General features: G+C 42.3%; 3 protein-coding genes across 6 annotated transcripts in view; 2 read left to right on the top strand and 1 right to left on the bottom strand.

The window, feature by feature from the left end:
• The window catches only part of LOC120739024 (tenascin-X-like), an 877833-nt gene that overhangs the window by 823762 nt on the left and 32174 nt on the right, over nt 1–21897 (top strand). The window lies entirely within an intron of this gene.
• On the top strand, nt 10254–19423 carry epoa (erythropoietin a). Of its 3 annotated transcripts, none has more exons than XM_040040687.1 (5): nt 10254–10344; nt 14461–14591; nt 14710–14796; nt 14980–15144; nt 17479–19423. In XM_040040687.1, exons 1-5 carry the CDS (start codon nt 10266–10268, stop codon nt 17629–17631), a joined length of 615 nt encoding a protein of 204 aa, XP_039896621.1. In that variant the 5' UTR covers nt 10254–10265; the 3' UTR covers nt 17632–19423. The 3 variants fall into 3 exon arrangements, with proteins under 3 accessions (XP_039896621.1, XP_039896622.1, XP_039896623.1); XM_040040688.1 differs by lacking the exon at nt 10254–10344 and adding an exon at nt 10581–10772 and having other exon boundaries at nt 14458–14591; XM_040040689.1 differs by lacking the exon at nt 10254–10344 and adding an exon at nt 10586–10772.
• On the bottom strand, nt 19094–21598 carry pop7 (POP7 homolog, ribonuclease P/MRP subunit). 2 transcript variants are annotated; one of them, XM_040040690.1, is made up of 2 exons: nt 21431–21598; nt 19094–20144 (listed from the first exon to the last, which is right to left on the bottom strand). In XM_040040690.1, the coding sequence occupies exon 2, from the start codon at nt 20085–20087 to the stop codon at nt 19632–19634; it is 456 nt and encodes a 151-aa protein (XP_039896624.1). In that variant the 5' UTR covers nt 20088–20144; nt 21431–21598; the 3' UTR covers nt 19094–19631. The 2 variants fall into 2 exon arrangements, with proteins under 2 accessions (XP_039896624.1, XP_039896625.1); XM_040040691.1 differs by lacking the exon at nt 21431–21598 and adding an exon at nt 21196–21407.

Here is a 21897-nt window from a genome sequence, read left to right as displayed (position 1 = left end):
GTGCTAGTGGTTGTGAGTGGTGGTTCAGTCCATGTTATTATTGTGTGTTTGAGGGTACAGTTGTCCATTGTGGGTGTGTGTATGTTCAGTCCATGTGTTAACGTGGGTCAGATGTCAGGAGGCAGAGTTCAGGAGTCTGACAGCTGTGGGGAAGAAGCTGTTCCGGTACCTGGTGGTCTTAGTCCGGAGGCTCCTGTAGCGCCTTCCAGAGGGCAGGAGGGTGAAGAGTCCATGTGATGGGTGAAAGGGGTCTTTGATGATTTTCCCAGCCCTTTTCAGACACCGCTTCCTGTAGATGTCTTTTATGGCAGGAAGTAGTGCTCCGGCGATGCGCTGGGCAGTTTTCACGACCCTCTGCAACGCCTTCCGGTCCGAGGCAGAGCAGTTCCCGTACCAGACTGTTATACAGTTGGTCAGGATGCTCTCGATGGTGCAACGATAGAAGTTCACCAGGATGTCTGAGGACAGGTGGTTCTTCCTCAGAGTCCTCAAGAAGAAGAGGCGCTGGTGAGCCTTCTTGACCAGCTTGGAGCAGTTGGTCGTCCAGGTGAGATCCTCGGAGATGTGGATTCCCAGGAACTTGAAGCTGCTCACACGCTCCACAGCCATCCCCTTAATGTGGATGGGTGGATGTGGGTCAGCATTCCTCCTGTAGTCCACGATGAGCTCCTTGGTCTTCTCGGTGTTAAGCAGCAGGTTGTTTGTGTCGCACCACTCAGCCAGACGATCCACCTCCTCCCTGTAGGCGGCCTCATCGTTGTCAGTGATGAGGCCAATCACCATGGTGTCATCTGCAAACTTAATGATGGTGTTGGAACCATCAGCAGGTCTGCAGTCGTGGGTGAAGAGGGAGTAGAGGAAAGGGCTCATCACACAGTCTTGTGGTACACCGGTGTTCATTGTGATGGTAGATGAGCAGTGGTTATCCAGCCGGACATGTTGGGGGCGGTTGGTCAGGAAGTCCAGTAACCATTTGCAGATGAGGGAACTGATGCCCAGGTCTGTCAGTTTCCTGATGAGTTGTGAGGGGTGGATTGTATTGAACGCTGAACTGAAGTCTATAAACAGCATTCTGGCGTAGGTGTTGTTGTTGTCCAGGTGTGAGAGTGCAGTGCGATGGAGACTGCATCCTCTGTGCTCCTGTTCTGGCGGTATGCGAATTGGTGGGGGTCCAGGGTGGGGGGGAGACAGGATTTGAAGTGTGCTAGGACCAGTCGCTCTAAGCACTTAGTGATGATGGGGGTGAGGGCTACTGGGCGGTAGTCATTGAGGCAAGATGGGTTGGAGTTTATGGGTATCGGGACGATGGAGGTGGATTTGAAGCAGGCCGGTACCACAGCGTGGGCCAAGGACAGGTTGAATATGTCTGTGAGCACTCCTGCAAGCTCCCCAGAACACGCTCTGAGAACACGCCCGGGGATGCCATCGGGACCTGCAGCCTTGTGGACATTGATCCTGCTCAGCACCGCTCCTACATCAGTGGGGGAGAGAGTCAGAGGTTGGTGGTCTGGCGTCACGTCTGCTTTGGTTGTGGTTGTGGGGTTCCCTCGCTCAAAACGAGCATAAAAGTTGTTGAGCTCGTTGAGGAAGGAGATATCAGAGGATGCGGGGGAGGGTTTGGTGGTCCTGTAGTCTGTGATGGTCTGGAGTCCTTGCCACATGCGTCGGGGGTTGGAGTTGGAGAAGTGTTCTTCTACCTTCTTTTTGTAATGGTGTTTGGCTTTTTTGATGCCCTCCTTTAGATTAGCCCTGGCTGTACTGTAGGCGTGTGCATCTCCTGACCTAAAGGCGGTGTTGCGGGCCTTCAGGAGGAGACGAACATCCCGGTTCATCCAAGGCTTCTGGTTGGGGTACATGGTGATCCGTTTCTGGGTGGTGACACTGTCTGTGGTTTTGGAGATGTAATCCAGTACAGATGAGGCGTACTGGTCCAGGTCTGTGTGGGTGAACATATTCCAGTCTGTGTTTTTAAATCTGTCCTGGAGCACTGCGTCTGTCCCCTCTGGCCACACTTTAATTGTCCTCACAGCAGGTTTCATACGTTGGATGAGTGGTGAATACCTAGGTGTGAGGAACAGGGAGAGATGGTCCGATTGTCCAATGTGGGGGAGGGGTGTGGCTTTGTAGGCTCCAGCCAGGTTGGAATACACATGGTCTAAAGTCTTGTCTCCTCTGGTGTGGCAGGAGACATGCTGGTGGAATCTGGGGAGGACTGTCTTTAAGTTGGTGTGGTTGAAGTCGCCAGCAACAATAAAAGCAGCCTCGGGGTGTTTATTCTGGTGTTTGTTAATGGCTGCAGAATAAGTTAGTTAGCAAATGCATGTATATTCCAAAACTCCCCTCACTTATGTTGAAGATGTACTTTCTGGTTGTACCGTACTGGCTGTTATCCTTTATTTAGATGGACAGCTTCTAGACTGTCTGCTTGTTATTGTATTGTATATGTTGCCTGATGATCATGAGATTTGCACATATCCAGTGGACGGTCCTGTGTAGAATGAGAAGAGTTTCCTGTGTTCAGTTGGAGCTCAGATGACATTATGCTATCTGATATCACAAAATCTGGGCTATAGCTTAATATACACTCAGATATGTTCTGCCAGTCTCACAAAGTGCTTTATGAGCTGTATTGACTGAATCTGTTTGAAGACCTAATAAAAAATGAGGGCTACAGCGTTGTTCACTGGCCTGGATAGGTGGTAAGCAAAATTAAGGGAGTGCTTTGTTTTGGAAAATATTGGCGTCTTTAAACTATTGTATCCGAGAGCCATGAGGTTATCAATTAAAGTTGGATGGTTTTAGGCTTATGGTGTTGTAAGTCAAAATGTGTGGTCTAACCCAGCGGTCCCCAACCTCCGCTCCACGGACTGGGACCGGGCCACGAGAGTTGAGGCTCGGGTGTAAAAATGATGGTTTTCAGGGTTTTTATTGTTAACTCAGTTTCCCTGGGTCTTTTCCCGTGTTGTAGTTGTGTCTTATTTTGAAAGAAATATTTTCGCATTACCATAGCGACCAGAGAGCATTAAGGGGCAGAGAGGAGGATGTTACTCTCAATGTTGTTGGCATATTCCAGGAGGACGCTGCTAATAAAGTTACACAATAACACAGTGAATTTACATGTTTATGACTATATTTACAAAATACTACAGTTTCTGTCTCGGTCGTATTATTTTATTTTGTTGTATTTATCCGCGACACCTTAAAGGCCGGTCCGTGAAAATATTGTCTGACATTAAATCGGTCTGTGGCGCAAAAAAGGTTGGGGACTGCTGCCTTTACCAGAAAAACTAAGAGTCAAAGTTAAACGTGTGCTCATTGAACAGCAGCACAGTGAAGAATGTAAATGGAAGAAAGAGGCTGAGGTGGAATGTTAAACCTAAATCTCAGGCCATAGAGGGCTAGCGAGTCAGTGAAATGGCAGGGAGGAGGGAAAAGGGCATTAAGTGGAAATGACAAGTGATGAGTGGCCAATAGATAAGAGGGAGTGTGACTAGGGGCAGTTAGGTCAGAAGAAATACCAAAGAGGGCAGATGGGCAACAGGAAGAGGACTAAATGTAAGGAAAATAAGTGGTTATGCTTTCAAAGAATTATACAAAAGATAATAGGGAAAATCTGAGGAGCTAAAACACAGAGTTAGCTACAGAGTAAGGAATGCAGTTTAGGTTACTCGTGATGTTGCATCACATCTGAAATGATAGTTGCCAATCTCTTCCTCGGATTAAGGATTGCAGCTTTCTTGATACTGGATTGTATACATTCAGCATAAGAGCTTTTAATTAGCTTTTTAAAAAGTGTGTCTGCATTCATGAGCAGCCTTCTGGACTGGATACCTTGAAGTACATATTAATTGTCCACTCTGGCTAAACTGGAACAATAAAACTGGTCTTTGCATCTAGAGGAGGCTCAGTAGATTAGCTGATGGTTTCTAGATTGCTAGAAGCACAGGTGTTCACACAAGCTTATCCTGATAGCCCAATTCTAGCTAGTAGGTCAGATTCTCCCTTTACAGGTATCCCCCTTTATTTGCAGGAGGAGCATTCAGTACAAATGAATATCTGTAAGTGATCACAGTGTTGCTTGTTTACTAGCATGGAGTTCCACTGGAGGTTAAATGACAGCATTAGGTCAAGGCATCGGTTTCACTGATGAAATCCCTGTCCCGGGACTCTTTGCAAGCTTGTGGCCATTACAATGGAATCACAATAACTCCAATAACATACAGTTCTTGTCACAGTATATGCCTGTAACCTGAAACAATAACTTCTGACTTTGTCAGTGACCACTGTCTTGGCTCCTGCCTCGGCTCCTGTGTCGCTCACGGAGAGTTTCCCTGTTCTTTTATGTCAGTTTCCTGTCTTGTGGCGCGCCAGAGGAGTAGACCTAGCTGGGTCCAAGCCAAAAACCTAGATAGAAAGTGAAACACACACACACACACACACACACACACACACACACACACACACACACACACACACACACACACACACACACACACAAGCTAACAGCTGTGCTCTTTGGCTGTCTCCTATAAAGTACGGTGCAGCGTCTCCTGCAGTTCCCCCAGCATGTTGGCCTCACCCCTCGTCATGGCACGAGGAATGTGCAATTGGGTTCATCCCAACTTTACATCTCCCCTCCTCCAAGTCATCCTAAATTCAATAACTGTGTCCCATTCCAAACCAGGAGTCACTGAGACTGGACACCCCTGCCCCCGCACTCCCCACACATCCCTCACCTCCCACCCCAATCCTCTGCTCTGATCATGAAGCATGGCTCGCAGCACGTACCTTGTCTCCCTCTCCTCTCTCTCTCTCTCATGTTGGCCCAGACATAAGCAAACAGCCCTTTGAGCAAACAGTGCAGCACAGTTGTCAGCACTGGCTTCAGTTTAGCACCGCATTGACATGTACAATTAAAGCTGACTCAGAATCTGGGTCTAGAGTTATATCTATGAACTTAGAAAAATACCTGAAATACATTGAATCAAGTTGTTTTCAGTTCATACTTGTCCTCCAGCTGGTGTTTTAGATGTTGCATGTTTAGGAAAGGAACAAATGCAGAAATGTTCCAGTTGTTTTTCTTGGCTTTTGATTAAAAGTGAATTGAGAAACTTTTTTTAATATTATTTTTTTTATTTACTGACATCAGGACAATCATGACTGTTGTAGTGAATCACTGGTCATAGTTAATATCTGGTTATTAACTTCTCTGTGTGTCTGTGTGTGTGTCTGTGTGTGTGTTATACGTGCAGCTTACATAGGATTTTGAAACGGTAAGCGTGGGGGTATGTAAGCTTGGTGACTTATCAGGGTTTCCAAGTATTTGTGAGTAAAGCTGTATGTGTCACTTAACCCTCATGTCATACTGGGACCTTGCATACTGGGACCATTGCATTGTTAGCTTACGATAATACATATGCAAACATACCTTTACTTCCTGTCTGACGGAGCTTTTTCATGTGGCCCCTGAAGGACACCCTTTTCCTTTATGACACACAGAAGGGACTTCCAGGAAATTTCAATATATTTCCTATACTCTGGCTCCAAAGGGACTGTCAGCACGAGGGCACTGGACATAAATACCCCTGACTGAAGTGCAGAGAATGAGTGCTGCATAACATTTTTAACAGACCTGCATTGAGCTGAATCGTTACAATTTACATGACATAATATCAATTTGATCTTATTTAGTAAATAAAACTGATTAAATGCATTATTGTGCACAGAATTAGTAACGCCATTCTGGTTCCTAATGTTTGTCCTACTTCTGATTGTTTCGTTGTCTCATGAGGAAGTCATATTGAATGAAAACTATTCTAAGAATATCATGAATGAACTCCAACACTCACACTTTCCTTTAAATAGCCTTCATCTTCCTGTAGCAGATGCTTTGTTTAGATGATGGATGAGATTGCTCTTCCATGTGCCTGGGTCAGTTTTGATTTATGTTTTTGTATGTAGTTCAGTGAAACTTTAAATAGGTTGTGGTCATGGTGGGGTTAGAACTTAATTAATTTGAATGTGTTGTGATTTTTAAATGGTATTGCTGCAGCAGCATAATAGTATCTTAAGTAAAATTTGTTGTGAATAGTGCAGTCGAGCACCATTCATAACAAATTTTACTTACCTTCCACAGATTAAGTAATGTTCAAGATTAACACTGTTCATAGGGATTTTATTTTCCAATTTGTAGAGGTTTGTGATGGTTGGTACAGTTGACTATTTTTTATCTAGTCTCTGAACTCTACTGGAGAGAGAAATGCACCAAATCTTTGTAAATTTTTTGCATATTTAATGTAAGTTCAGGTTAACACATGCTAACAGACTTTGTAAAGCAATAAGTAGCTTAAATTACTAAATAACACTAAGCTCATTGTGCACTTGATTAAACAGAACTAGTTTTAAACATAGTAAAAAAAAATTAAGCTGTCTCAAAAGACGAGAAAATTGAGAATTTTATTATACTAAAAGGGAAATTATTTATAAAGTTCCAAAACATTTCTAGTTCCACGAGATGAGGCGAGGCTTCTTGGGTGGAAAGAGCAAAAGTTCTCCATTGAGAATCATCAAGTTGAAAATGGCAGCTAAGAGTCTCCCACTCATCACAGGTAAGGACAACCTGCTGAATGTAAAGCTAGAACTTGTACAAAGAACTATTTCAGCATTTAAGTCTGTTCTTTATTTTTCTATGTGTGTTTGTTTGTTTTTACAGTGACGTGAAGGACATTCAGAATTTCCTCCTGAATGAGTGCAAGTTGTAACATTTGAGGATGCATGTCACTGGTTGTGGGAAGTTGGGGGTGTTGAAAGTTATACTTTCCTGTGAGCTATGTACTACATTGTCTACCAATTTGGAGGTTACAAGATGTGCACAGTGAGACCATGCCTTCCTAAAGAGCTGCCTTGATTCAAGTGCTTGACCTAATGAATCTCGTAGTAATAGAACCAGGAATGAGTTGCCAAACACAGTGGAGGGAAGATCCATGCAATAAGTTTTATATGTGTCAAACTGTTTCGATGTAAAATTTGTTCTGATGTTGGCAGGTGATCGTTTGAATATCATAGACGAGAAGAAATTATATAAAAGCTTGCACAACAGGCTTCTGTGCTATTCTTTCATGCATGCACGCGTACTCCCGTCATACTCTCACATTGATAGAAAACCTTCCAGTTTTCTAGATGCTATTGGATAATGAAACTGACAGAAGAATGTGCCTAATGTTGCAGATGTTAACTATGAGAGATCCTCATCTTATAAGAATGAGAGCATTAGTGTTGTCCCTCCTGTCACTCAACTCGTAGCAGCTACATTACCTTCAAAAATTGCAAAAAAAATATTTCACTCTCAGCATATGTCTGTGAAGGTTCTCAGTCATCCAGGTCATCGAAGTCAAAGGAGCTTTCAAAGAAAAGCGTCTGGACTTCTTTAAGTTGCTTGAAGACGTTTCACCTCTCATCCGAGAAGCTTCTTCAGTTCTAAGGTCAAATGTGAGTGGGCGTTAAGGCGTCTGGGGACATCCTGGGCCATCTGACGTCAGGAAATCGCATGATAAGGTGGGGTCAGGTTTCACAATGAGCTCACCTGAAACCCTGGCTGATTGTGACCCACACCTGTTTTCACACCTTGGCTCATGTGATTAGAGGACCATCAGGGGGTCCTTTGTCCCTCTTTGGGGGGGATACTCCCACTGGGTTTAAATCTGGGACTCTCCGCCATTTGACCTTAGAACTGAAGAAGCTTCTCGGATGAGAGGTGAAACGTCTTCAAGCAACTTAAAGAAGTCCAGACGCCTTTCTTTCAAAGCTCCTTTGACCACTCTCAGCATAGCTATCAGCCATCTCCGAGATACAAGATAAATAGCAGCATCATGAAAAGTAGAGATAACAAGGCTGAAATAGGCACATTTATGGAAACAGTAGGAAAGACTTGGTTGTGCCCCACTTGAAAGTTTCAGTGGTTTCCTCATTTGGACAGGAGGGTACATGTCAGAAGGTGAAAGCAGCGACGCTGTGGAATGCTGACAGGGGAAGGTCAGTCTTTCCACTCACCATGTCTCTGCAGGCTTCCATGTGCTCTCCCAAGCCATATGCTTTGATTACAGGCAGAGCCAGAGAGAGTGACAAAGTGACTGCAATGTGTGACGTATTAGACACATGCTATAGGAGGAGCTGTTGAATACGAAGAATTACCATGTTGAGGAGAGTGAAAACTGCCTGATGAAGTCACTGTTATCTTTTGCATCAAGGAAAAGAAAAATGTCCTCCCACTGAGCCATGGTGCTTCCAGTTTTCCTATACAGCAAGCACCAGAACTGTGAAAATCTAAATGAAAGGAGTATTCTTCAGAAGCATTTACTTTACGTGAAGACATGCTGAAATTCATAGTGAGAGATGAGGGACACCTAGACCACATCTGGAATACTATTATAAAGTTCATTTGGTGATGGCTGTCTTAAAGATCTACATTCATATCCACAGAACACTACTATTAAACAGTCTGACACAATGCCAAAACTGACTTTCTATATGTTTTTTTTGTTTCTTTTTTTTCATCTCTATAATGAATAAAATCCTTCTAAATGTGTTTTGTTTCACGCTTCTTCATGCTATGGTAACTTCTTGGATAAATAATGCATAATATAAAAGATGGCAACAGAATTGTAGATAACAGGGAGATTAACAAATGTAACAAAAACTGTAACATTTTTAAACCAACTGACCATGAGTGAAAAAAGTGATTGTCCCCCTTGATTAACCATTAATTAACAGTACTCCAGAAAACCAAAATGAGAACCATCATCCACAAAAGGCTAAAACACAGAACAGCGGTGAAACTTCCCAGCGTACCAAAAATACTTCAAGAGTGCTTCGATGACGCATCCCGGACATCACAAAAGAACCCAGACCAACGTCTAAAGAAGTACAGGCCTCACTTGCCTCAGTTATGTTCAGTATTGATGATTCAACAAAAAGAACGTGATTGGACAAAAATGGCATCCATCTGAGAGTTTCAAGGAAAAATCACTGCTAACCAAAAAGAACACAAACTTGATTCATTTCCCCCTCCTCACTTAGATATTTTTAAAGTGTTGCAAAAATGTATTTGATGTGTTCTGGTTTTATTGGTCTAAGGTTGCTAAGGAAGGTACGGTAGCTCAGGGATGGGGCGATAAAATGGGTAGTGCAGTGATATTTGAAATGCTACATATTTTCTGTAATAACTTAAGAAACAGCAATTACCTATCCAGGTTGCACCTTACTTCTCAGTTTGGATAGGCTAGAGGATAAGGTAGATGGAATTTAAAAAAAAGGAAAAAAAGCCTATCACTTTTTCTTCCGGAGGGAAGAAATGTTAAAAAAAGGGGGAAAGGCACAAAACAGAGACAGGATGTCACTTCAGACAGGAAATACAATCAGTGGCTAGAAGATGGGATGAGAAGAGCAGAGGAATATCAAGAAACGGGAAAGTGAAACCAAATCTCCTTCATTACAGAGCAATGGAAACTAACAAAGCCACAAAATAGATTAATAATATATTTCTACATAAAATATAAACACAAACACTATTCTCTTGAGATCTAAATGTTAAATAAACTATTTGCCTTCTTTGTTCAAAATTTGTCTTTGATAAATATTTAACAGCCCATTTTACACATGACCCAATTTACCTGGTCACAGGCTGGTGGGCACAGAGTGTCTGTGTGAGAATCACCTGTGAAACATAAAAACACAGACCCGAAAAAAATCTATTAACATAGAACAAAAGAGAAGTCGTTTAAGAAAACGTAACTTTTGGGGGGTTAAAAAGAAGCTGCTAATGTATGTAAACTTTCCAAAAAACCGTCCCTCTTTACCAAACTCCACCTCAAAACAAATACGCTTTTTTAATGAAAAACGGCGTATAAAACAAAGAAAGAGAAAACAAACGACAGCATTTCTGAAGTTTTGTTTTGTCAATTTCGGCAATAAATATATTCTAATGAGCGTTTCTGAAAGCACCCAGACAATGAATGGGAAGTGTCTGCGCGGCTTTTTTTGAGGCATTATTTACTTTTTGTTATCTAAACACCGATGGGGCTATTATTTGGATAACGATGAAAGAAAACATTTTGCCTTAAGGGAGGAGCGGCTTATATTGTCATCACTAAAACAATGCAACTATATTTTTAAAGTCATCAATAAAAAAAATCAAACGGCATCACTTTTTAGAAACACCTACCGGATAAGTGCACAAGAGATCCACAAAAGAGCTTCGTTTCCAATTAATGGGCAATAGACGGACCTATGGGCCAAACCGCGAGGACCCTGTGAGGGGCTATGCGGATGCCGCTATGGAGTTTCCCAGTGAGTTATGGGCATGCCTTCATGTTTTTTTCTCTGTACTCTGGCTTTACTAGTTACTCTATTTTCACTCTTTACGCAATGAGTCACTGCATGGTGGGTTGATGTTTAATGTCACCGCGGTACGTAGAAAGGCGCGTAGTCGTTCTTGCGGGCTATCACGTTATCACTATATCCTTGGGGGAGGTAAATAAAAGGTTTTGCCAAAGCACAGCGGTGATGCAAAGTGTGGAAGGTGACTGCACGGACCTATTTTTTTTACACGGACCTGCACGCTGGTCGGGATTCGCGCAGAGACCAGCGCACTTGGTGGCGTATTGGATCTGTTGGACTGAACCTGAATCGTGACGCCTGCGCATGTGTTTAGTTGTTTCACGATGTGTTTTAAAGATGCTGCACCTGTTTGCGAATGTTGCAGAAAACAGGTAGAGGTAAGAGCGCATGTGAGATTTCTATTTTGGTGCCTCGCTTGGTGTGCATGACCTGCGTGCCACAGCGGTCTCTGTGCTGGGCATTTTTGAACACGCTCATCACGCTGATGACACATGGATGCTTGCATTTAGGCTTCTCGATGTACAGCTTATCCTGTATGGAAGAATATTGGTTCTGGGGTTTGGGATTTAAGCATCTGGAGATAAGTTGCTACTTTTTCCGGTTTTTCGCAGATCACAAAAGAAGAAAAAGAAGAAAAAATGACCGTCCTGTGCTACAGGATTGTCATTTTTCTTCTTTTGTGCTTTACTCCCTGTAGCATAGTTATACGTTGAACCGTGCTTTAAGACTGTAATACACCCAGAGGCTCTTGATTATTTAAGATACTAACATTTAAAAATGAAATAAAGCCAATGAATTGTATTTGGTGGAACAAATGTATGATGGAGTGAATATGCATGTTTATGACAAAAAAAAAGTCTGCTGATGAAGCAGTTGTTACTGCAAATCGCTGCTCTACATGAGGTGCTGAGTATTGAGGACTTTTTTTGTCTCGTTCATTGGGGAAATCAATCTCCACTGCTTTTCTCTAGCGTGACACAGCATACTGGAAAATGTTCAAACATGCAAGCTGAATCTGTGCTTTCTGGCACAGTCATCGCATACTTAAGTCAGCAGAAAAGAGCAAAGGGTTATCAAAGGGTGACCGCTATAAGGGATTCCAGCAGAACAGGAAATTATGTCAGACCTGTGTCATCTGATAGCTACCTATTTACAACTCTGCACTTTATCATGTGGAAGACCTGTTCAAAGTAGAAGACTGCAAAGCATTCAGCAGCAACCATTCCACTGGTGATATGTGTTTTAAATAGGATCTCCTTATCAGCCCTGTGTGCCATCTAAAATGCTACGGTCTTTTTGCACGTGTTTGTGAGAGTTAGATAGAATAACGCATACCAAAAGTGCCAACTTTAAGTCGGCCGGTCACCTTTGCAAAGCATCTGTCACATACCTGGCCTGAAGTTTGCCATTATCCAAAGTACTGCCACTTGTGGACTGCTGATTTCAATTTAAAATAGCAACATGGTTTTGGCAGCCGTTGGCAGGCGAACCTGTTAACTTCCAGTCTGGCCGCAGTCCTGGGCCGCAAATTCCACCATCGTGGTGAGAAAGTCGAGAGTGGATGCATGTGCGTACACTTTTTAGATTGATGAATTCTCACGTAGGCAGTGGTGGAGTTGAAAAGTTCGCTGATAACCCTCAAGCTGAGTCACACACACTAACAAATGCCAGATCGGATGAAAAAAAAAAAAAGCAGAGACCAGTTTGCCTCTCAAACTTGCATATGTTATTTTATCAGAGACTGCACTGGTAACTATATGTTGTTATTTTTCAAATAACAATTAAACTTTCTGTCACTGAGGGTGAAAAAGCCCAGATTCCAGTTATATAGAAGCAGATGTGCCACTGACAATCCTCATGTCACTGCCAACGAGGAAAACAGGAGGTGTAGAGGGCTGTTGACCTCTTCTTGATGTTTTCTCTTGTGTTATCACTTTCAAAAGACTTCATCTAATATTGGAAACCATCTCAATTTGTTGTAGTTATGAGGAGGTCTGAGAACTTAATGTGACCTGTATCAGCCCCATCTGCCTGGGAAAATCATCTGTATTTTCTGTCATGCTTTTGCGTCACACAGCCAGGCTGCTGTGAAAGAGCGCATTCAACATGTGGCACAGAGGAACAAGGCTGATGCCCACATGACCCTCAAGATTTCCAAGTGTATCGTTAGAGTTCAGAATGTGGTTTGATTTCTATTAATGTGACAAGTTTCTTTTATGCTCATGGGAAAAGGTTAGAAACACAGCTGACTAATGTCCCAGCTGTGGAAATACCCTGTTACAGCAAGGATTAAACAAGGTCATTCCTGCACTGTCATGGTATCTGCAGGTTTCTGTTCATAATGCAGCAGATCACATGGTTTCATTTGCTGAATCATGCTGTTGTGACACAGCTTAAACAGTAATGCATCACATACTAAGACTGAGCAGCTCAGTCAGTAGTAATGCATCAAAGTTAGGTACACTATTCCTAGAAAGGCTTTTGTTGGCTAACTGATACAGTCCTCTAGCCTCACGTGTTCTCACACTGTACACAGGTCACAGGACAGCAGGGGTCTGAATTAAGTGTGACAACAAATAAATAGATTGTTTTGTGTTCTTCAGCATTTGAGTGCAGTTTCCTTTAGCTGACGTCTCTTCTGTAGTTGTGTATTTAAAATAGTTGTCATGATTTTATCACTTGGTAGAATTACTTTTTCTGAAGGATCCCTAGCTATGCGGCTATACGTACGAAAATTCCCAAAGTGAGGAAAAAAAGAATCTGGATGGCTCCACTGAGATGATCTGACCTGGTTCTGTTAGCCAGTGATGGTTATGTTGCTTGCATGGTTTAGGTCCACTTGTTTCCTCAGCAGATCTCTGTAAATCATCTGCTGTGGCCTTTGTAGGCACCAGCTCTTAACCCAGTCGGACACCAATGGTAGAGTTTGGGCTGGAGTGCTACACGATGATCAAACATCAAATGAGACGATATCGTTTGGTGGATCAATGTTCCATCCTTCCAGTAGAGTTACAGATAGTTGAAGTACCAGTACCAAGGAGCACTGAGGTACAGTATCTTAGTAAGATACTTTATTTTTTCTTATAATTTGTTTTCAGAATGATGGACCTGACCTGGGCAGAAGTGTTATTTTAAGACTATGTAGAACATTTGCTCTGCTTGCTTCTTTGTAAAGTTTCCCAGCCATTGGCATCAGAGCCTGTGCCTCTTGGTTTGTCTGGTTACGTTAGGCTGCTCTATGAACTAGATTACTTCATATTTTGTATCGGTCTGGATTTAGGTTTCTATCTGTTTGCTCATGCTGGTTAGACGGATGCACAAAAACATCAAGAGGCTCATCTTCTCACTGTTCCCCTAAATAAAATATTCTTTTGACGTGAAGCACGTCATGAAAGAATGGTCAAAGTTGACCTACAAACAAGCAGAGAAGTAAAACAAATGGAAAATTACCAGCCTCACAGCTCTTTACCTGAGGGGTGACCTGCAGAGTCCGCATGAGAAAGACATTTTAAAATGTTAGTGAAATAATGAACCATGCTTAACTGTTGGTGTGCATATCACTTGCACATTGTGGTGTCACAGACAAAAGTTTGACTATGCTTATATTTGACTATGCTTATCCCTTATATGTCTGAAGTCCTCCTGAGTGCCATGATTATAATATGGCTGTTATGTCTTAAACTAAACTTATATTATTCAGTATTCCCACACTTTCTCTCACAGCTGTTGCCCTCTTACAAGTGCAAATTATGCACCAAGCCATGCTGTTAACTTGAAGATGTATATATGGATGGTAGAGAAAAATCTGATATGATTTCAGCATAAAAATTATGTAAATGCTTAACTGCAACATGCAATAAAGACAGATTTATCACTAGAAACACAGTGGATGGTTTGAAAACTAAGTTACGTTTCTTTTGTTAATGAAAATGTAAAACGTGTTTTCAGCTCAGAAGAAACTCAGTGTCACAGTTTCAGTGCTGGTACTGGACATGTGAAGTGGTATCAAACCATCGCCAGACTTTGATGAAATGTGTTTGTGTGTCCGTTGTGTGTGATAAGCAGGACTGCTTGCCTTGCTGTTGTTAGTGTTGGACTGGACCCAGCCAGGCTTGTCATCCCCACTGAGGCCAATTTGTGACCTGAGGGTCCTGAACCATTTCATACAGGAAGCACGAGACGCAGAAGGTGCTATGGTGAGAGGAAAATGTATGCATGCATTAAAACCTGAGAGCAGCTGAAGGTTGCTTTATGTTGTCCTCTAAAGACTCTTTGTCTGCTGAAGTCATCAATACTCTCTCTCTTTTTTTGCAGAAGTCATGTAGAGAAGGCTGTGGCCTGTCCCAGTCTGTCACCGTCCCCCAGACTACAGTAGACTTTGATGTATGGGAGAAGAAAAATGTAAGTAATCACTGATGACTGCTGGATGTTAAGCAGCAGATTTAAATCAGCTATCAAATTCAGTCGACCTGTGGGCAAAGCCGTAGTACCTGTTCATTTCTAATCTGATCATTATTACCGGCTCCGTTTGTTCTAGTATAGGGACGGTCTTTAAATCCTGCCCCCGTTTTTTTTTTTTGCAAGGCACAGGAACAAGCCCAGGAGGTGCAGACTGGCTTATGGTTGTTACAACAGTCCCTCAACACGCTACAGACGTCGGTCACCAACACAGCAATGCACAGTCACATAGACAACACCATCAGAAACCTGCTCAGCATCAACGCTGTGCTGCGTAGTCTCAACATCCAGGTGAGTTGGAGAAGCTTCCCAGGTAGTAATTCAGGAATAACAGGTCAGCAGCTGCCCAGCAAACATCACTGTGTTGTCACTGTGTACATGGGCAAATGGTCATGGTCAGGTGCCAAAATGTGCAATATTTGGTTCACAACCAAAGGGGATCTTGCTTTGATATCTGATTGTTGTCCATTTAGACCCTCTTTAATGAGCAGTATAAGCTGTGGTAGTGGGTTTTGAAAGCAGTCAGCTAATTTAGTCGGGTCAGGCATGTGCAGAGGTGCAGTGCTATTTGTTTTAGTAGTGGAGCACATCAGTCAGGCACTTTTGAGTTATCTGCTTCTAAAGCTCTACGTTTTTGACCATTATTCAACTATAACTAAGCAAATGGAATCAAACTGACTTTAAAAATATATGAAGTCTTCTGTCTAACCATGCTTATCACTCCTTACTTGTTGCTCACCGCTCTCTCCTCCCCGGACACATCTACTCTCTCTTTTCACATTACTTCCTGTGGGATAGATGTCCATGCACTCCCTAACTATGATGCCATCTCTCTCCCTCACCTATTCTCTGGTGAATTTTGAATTCTACTGCATGGATTTACAAAGATAATATCAGAGTTAGAGAACTGCAGCAGTTTGACACTTCAGTAGTGTATATTCAATTCAGCACCAAATCACAACAACAGTCGCTTTATATTGCAAGGTAGACCCTACAATAATACATACAGAGAAAACCCCGACAATCATATGTGCCTACTATGAGCAAGCACTTTGGCGACAATGGGAGGAAAAAAATTCCCTTTTAACAGGAAGAAACCTCCGGCAAAACCAGGCTCAGGGAGGGGCGGGGCCATCTGCTGCAACTGCTTGGAGTGAGAGAAGGCCTGCAGAGCGAGAGCGAAGTGCTCTAATAGGGTGATATGGTACTACAAGGTCAATAGTATATTACAGATTTGAGAGCAGAAGAAAAAGAAACGGATATTAAATGATTTGTGGTTTGCACAGACAGTCTGCACCAAAGTAAAACATCTTTGGGTGCTTTAAAAGCTACTTTTGGAATTTCCCTCTCAGAACACAAACATAACAGTTTAACACTAAATTTAACATTTTAAAAAAAGCATGTGTTGTTGGGTTGTCACAGTTAATGTGATTTGTGTTCAATGAACGAGTGAGTAACTGGTACTCTGGGAGATGGCTCCAGCTGTGAGTGCAGTGCCAAAACTTTGTCCTGCAACTTCCCCGTGTTCTCACACTGCACGTTTAGAGCCAAGTCCCCTCCTGCTCTTCAGTAATAATGTTAATATGTGAATGAAACCAAGCAGAATAGACTGAGCTGAACTTTCAGGCTTTCGGTTGCATTTCAACCTTAATATTGATACATAATTAAAATATTCACAGAAGTGTGCACACAGCTGTTAATGGGACTTTGTTAGTGTGTCACTATCAGTGTTTGAATCTTAAACTATGTAATACTACATTTATTTATTACAGGCTGCAGCAAAAAAAGGGCCCTCATATCATAAACATTCAGCCTCCTTTCATTCATCTTAAGTGCTACACTGTTTTCATAGAGAAACTGATGTGTAAAACCTGAGCCTCCACAATATTACTGTTACAAGGACATCACTTGACCCTCATTGCGTGTGCTAACTTTGGAGCCACTAATTTGTGCAGCTCTTAGTAGTTGCATATTGGAACAGACTGCATCTTTATATATAAATTAGTGCACCATGAGTCCTTCCACCCCTATGGTTCATTTTTGCGAATGCTCTTTGGTAAACAGGATTTTTGATGTGAAAAGAAGTTTTTGCACCTGTGCAGATGTTAGTAAATCTAGCCCTAAATACCACGATCACAACTTTGACCCCACATTTTTTGTTGTTGTCTGTCTTAATAACTGTGATAACCAATCGAGCCAGCTGTGAATGTTGGCTCGAATTTTGTCATTTGGGGGAAAAATTGGTGAAGCATCAGTACAGTGTGTTCCAGCACATCTACGCCTCTGGACATGTGATAGGCAAGATTAGGAAAAGGCATTGCAGAAGAGTGATGCATGTTTTATTCTTATCATTGCTACTTTGCATAAACCATATAAAAAATAATATTACTGTTAAAAAATCTGGCACTGGAAAATGTGGGGAAAGGTATGTACTTGATGATTAGTTTATTTGTTTCTAAGATGGTCTCACTTACTGCATTGAAGTGAAATAGAGACTCTTTCTTTGGCAACAGACAAACGGAGCACAGTCACAGACATTCAGGTCCAAACTGTCCTGAAGGACAAACTCCTGTCGTAAGAACATGACTCAGGGGTCACATCGTGTTTCTTTGTATTCTCTTTCAGGAATTTACACCACCAGCAAATGCAACAGACCTTGAGGGAACATGGAGGGTGTCCTTAGCAACAGATCTGCTTCAGGTCCACGTCAACTTCCTGCGAGGCAAAGTGCACCTTCTTCTTTCGAGTGCACAGGCATGCAAGCCAGATGTCAGCTGATCGACCGATCGCCCCATCCCGGGCGAAGAAATTTGTGTTTCCAAAGGCAAGAGGAGAAATGTGACACTGGTTAACCTGCACGCTGCTGGAAGCGGTGTGGAATGAGAAAGACGCAGCAGTTGTCACATGCAGAGGAAGAGCTGAAAGGATAGGACTGTCTCAGCAACGCTTTGGATGGACAGGAGATGAACGCACCTTGGAAAGTAGATGTGACTCATGGACACGGTGACAAAGACCAAAGTGATGCTTTTGGGAAGCACTGCTCCAATAGCTGTTTTACTGGCACTCTCTTGCACTTTGTGTGTGAATGTACTTCAGTGTGGGTGAGCTAAGACTGAACGTTTCAGTGTCGTCCGTGTGCGTCTGTTTTCAGCGAGTCTGACCCTTACACTTATTTCTTTAGAGGGAAACACCCAGTTAATACTGACTACACCTGGGCATCAATTTCACTACTGGAGGCAGAAACTAACGTGGCCTCACTCATGGTTTCCACATTTTTCAACTTTGCCTCACAGAAACAGTCTCTCAGATTTTTTTCAGTGAATATTTTAATATATTTTTAAGTTGAGGAATTACTATTTATACAGATTTTTCTACTTTAAGCTCAATCTTTGTCGTAGTGTCAGGTCTAACATGCTAGTTGGGCTCTTTGTCATGTTTTGTTGTGTAACACTGAACACATTTGCAAAGGTGTTTGCTGCTCTTTCTTCTTTAGTTTTTTGATGATTGTGTGTACCTGATTGGCTGTTTGACACTGCATGTCCTTTCCAAATAACAAAGGCTTACATAGCTGATGTTCAGTTCCAGTGAGTTTGGGGGTGTGAGAGGTCAGTGAGGAGAGTTACATGAGAACTGTGAAGCTGCTACGTCATTGTCCGTGTTGTTGTTTTTGCCTGACTACACTCACCCAGTCTCTACACGCTGATAGCCAGACTGTCTGGAAAAACGTACAATTTACATCCTGTGTGGCTGTAATTGCAAATAGTTTTCCAGAGGCTGACGCGACACCGTCTTCTCCCTCCCTCTATTGTTCGTCATCAAACCTCAGCCAGGCAATCAGTGAGCCCTGGGAACTCGAGGCTTTCTGTAAAATGGATGCTCAACTGTTTCAGATTAGTTAAGTGTTCTTCCTTGTTTTTTCCTTTATTTTTATATCTTGTCGTGCAAGTGCAAGATGTTTTTAAGGATGTTTGTATGCGTTTTCTTTCCTGTTTTGTGTTGTTTTGTCCCATCACTGTATGATTCCCTATTTAAATACGAAATGTTGTTCTCGGATAAAGAAAGGATGGATGGAAACACAACAAAGGGGAAGTTTGTGCATCTCGTTCATTATTTTTGCCTTTTTTTCCCCCTCTCGATGGGGTGAACAAGCAAGCACAAGTACAAGCTGCCACAGCAGAATTTACTGGTTCCACATACAAATTTTACAGCCACGAATACAGAAATAACAGTTAAAGAAAGATACACTCTGGCAAGTTTTTATTTTTACCCAGATTTCAAACAATCCAGCATTCATTATATACATTTTGAGCAGCAGTTCAGAGACACAAATCACATTTAAACAGAGTCTACGTCTCAGTGACCCTCAGCTGAACTCACACTGTAAACAATTTGACAAAACACTGTTGTGATGGAGCTATAGAAGTTAGTCTGCAGAGTAACAACTTCCTGGCATGTTTATTGTAGCTGCTACTGCCACCTAGTGGAGATTTACAACAATAACACCTGTTTGCTGCTTTCTTATCGGCATCTTTAAAACCTGAACACACAAACATTAAATACATAAAAAAAAGTTGGCACAGCCACATACTTATAAATTATAGTGCACACTAGTGTTGCTCCAAAGCATGCAGACTGAAAAATGTATACAACACAAGAATAGCAAAGGTGGCTCTCCACATAAACTCAGTGTTTGTGATCTACTGGTTAACGAGGGAACAAACAGGGCCTGAGGACTAATGGAGAATCTCAGGCTGATCCACAGGAAACCCCCTGATTGGTCACTGAGCGTCAGGATAGAACACCTTTATGTGAATGGCCGAATTGTTACGTGTACGCGTCATCGGCTCTCCGGCCTCATCCGGATCTTCGGGCTCCAGGTCGTCCACAAGCTCCACTGTGGAGGTGTTGGCTGCCAGCTGTAGCGCCCCCTGACTGCTGGCCTGCAGCTGAAGGGCAATGTTAATAGCCCGGTTGATGGCCAGGCCCAAGCCGTGAACACAGATCTCTCTGTGACCCCCACCTTCCAGAAGCTTCTGACAGCGCGCCAGCTGAGCCCGGAAGTCCGTCTTCATGTTGACGTAGACGTCGTTGCGTCTTTTTGGGAGCTTCCGGGGAAGACGCTTCCTTAGTGTGTACTCCACTGGGTCCATCTCTACAGCAGGTGAGCTGGAGTCTGTGTGTGCAGGGCCCGTCTGAGGGATGGAGGACATACTGGGGTTGCGTGGCTCCGTCATGTTTAGATTTGTGCCAGGGGATCAAGTTGTGGTAGCAGGTGGGGCCACACGAAGAAGCTGAGGAAAGTAGACAGAAGGTGGTGTAACATGGTCAGATTACCTCAGGATACCTTTCAGAAATACTATTCAGAATGGATCTAACGCATCATCTCTATATCTGCATATAGGAAACCGACAGTAAGGTGACATATACACAAACATTTCAACATTTAAGCATCCGGAGTCTCTACAGCATTTATGTTCACCCTGGACAGCAATCATGAGGTCATGCTGGATTTATTCTCAGCTCAGAATAAAATCTACAGTATGTAGTGATGTTGTTGCTATGTTGCTCTGTGGACATGAAGGCAGCCGTCAGGTTGTCAATAAGCTGCTCGCCACGGTATGAAGTAATCACTGTTTCAAAAAACCTGTACTGAGCTGTGGACAATCATTTATCCGTGGACTCACTGATGGAAATTTCCTGTTATTTATGATTCATCCCATTTTTAAAAACCCATTTCATCATGATGCCATGCTGGAGATGATGGGAGTATTTCTGATGACGGTGGTGCAGCTGAAACAAATTTAAGATTCTTGCATTTTATCCATCAAGTTTATCATCTGTTAGTAAATTTGAAGTTGAATAAATGTATCTATAGTTTATCTGCAGTATCTGCTCAGTATTTACCCAGTGGTAAATACTGTGGCCCTGTAGTGCATGTTTCTGTCATGCATTTTCCATTTCACTTAGTAGAACTTAAGGACTCTGGTTAAAAGGCTAAGCTTAAAGAGAATAAGTAGGAGTCACATTAGCAAATATAGTCACTTCCTGTAAAATCTCAGTTAATTTATATTGTTTCGTTGGTAGTAGGAAAATTACCTTAAGGACACACGAATACAAATCACCTTATTTGCGCATGACTAGATAAAAAATTAATGCATAAAAAATAAATCAAATAATATTTTTAGATTTTTAATCATCTTGTGGTTTGCAGCTGTTCAAGCTGGCCCAAGATTAAAATGAATTCAACAACAAAAAGAGCGAAAGATGAGAACGGTCCCTGTATAACTCGGGTAATCGGTTTCGAAAATGAAAATACATACAAACATCTACAGATACGCTCACCTGAGCTGTGCTGGTGAGCTCATATAGTTATCACATCTTCCAGTAACGATAACATCCGTATCCCAAACAAACCCAGTGTCTCAATCTAACACTGATAAAGATGTACTTCTCTAGGAGCAACTCGCTAACAACGTGCTAACGCTACAAACAACAGTGCAGTGGCTAAGCTAAGCTAACCGTGTAAATGAAACACGAGTGTTTCCTCTGTGTCGCTCCATCCTGGGAGTACTCTTACCTTCAGAGCACAGACTCAGGTCACAATGTTTCTTTATATCATGGCCAGTTTATACGGAGCATGTTTTTTAAGCTGTACCGCAAGCTTCCCTAGATAAACTGGTAGTTTATTCTCTGCGTACCGGAAGCTCGATAACTGGCTGGGAAAAGGTGGGTCACAGCGCCGCCTTCAGGCGTGTTGATGCCTGCGGCTTTAAGACTTTCTGAAATAAAATGAATGAACGCAAAATATATAAACAGCGAAAACAAGAAGCTTTATATTCAGGACATACGGACTCGAACATATAATAACAAAAATAATTCAGAATATTTACCATCTGCAATTCTTCTATTTCTTTATGCTTCATTTTAAGGATAAACGTTGATTCCAACGTGTGCCTTGCCTTTTCTGATATCTGATCCATTCGAAGTTAGGAAAATGAAAACGGAAACTTTGTTCTTGGTAATTTGCCGTTATTTATTTATTTA

This window comes from Simochromis diagramma, unplaced genomic scaffold (genome assembly GCF_900408965.1).
Source record: "Simochromis diagramma unplaced genomic scaffold, fSimDia1.1 OVJJ01000317.1, whole genome shotgun sequence".
NCBI lineage: Eukaryota > Metazoa > Chordata > Actinopteri > Cichliformes > Cichlidae > Simochromis > Simochromis diagramma.
Note: the sequence above shows the minus strand (reverse complement) of the source record. Positions and strands in the feature narration are given on the sequence as shown.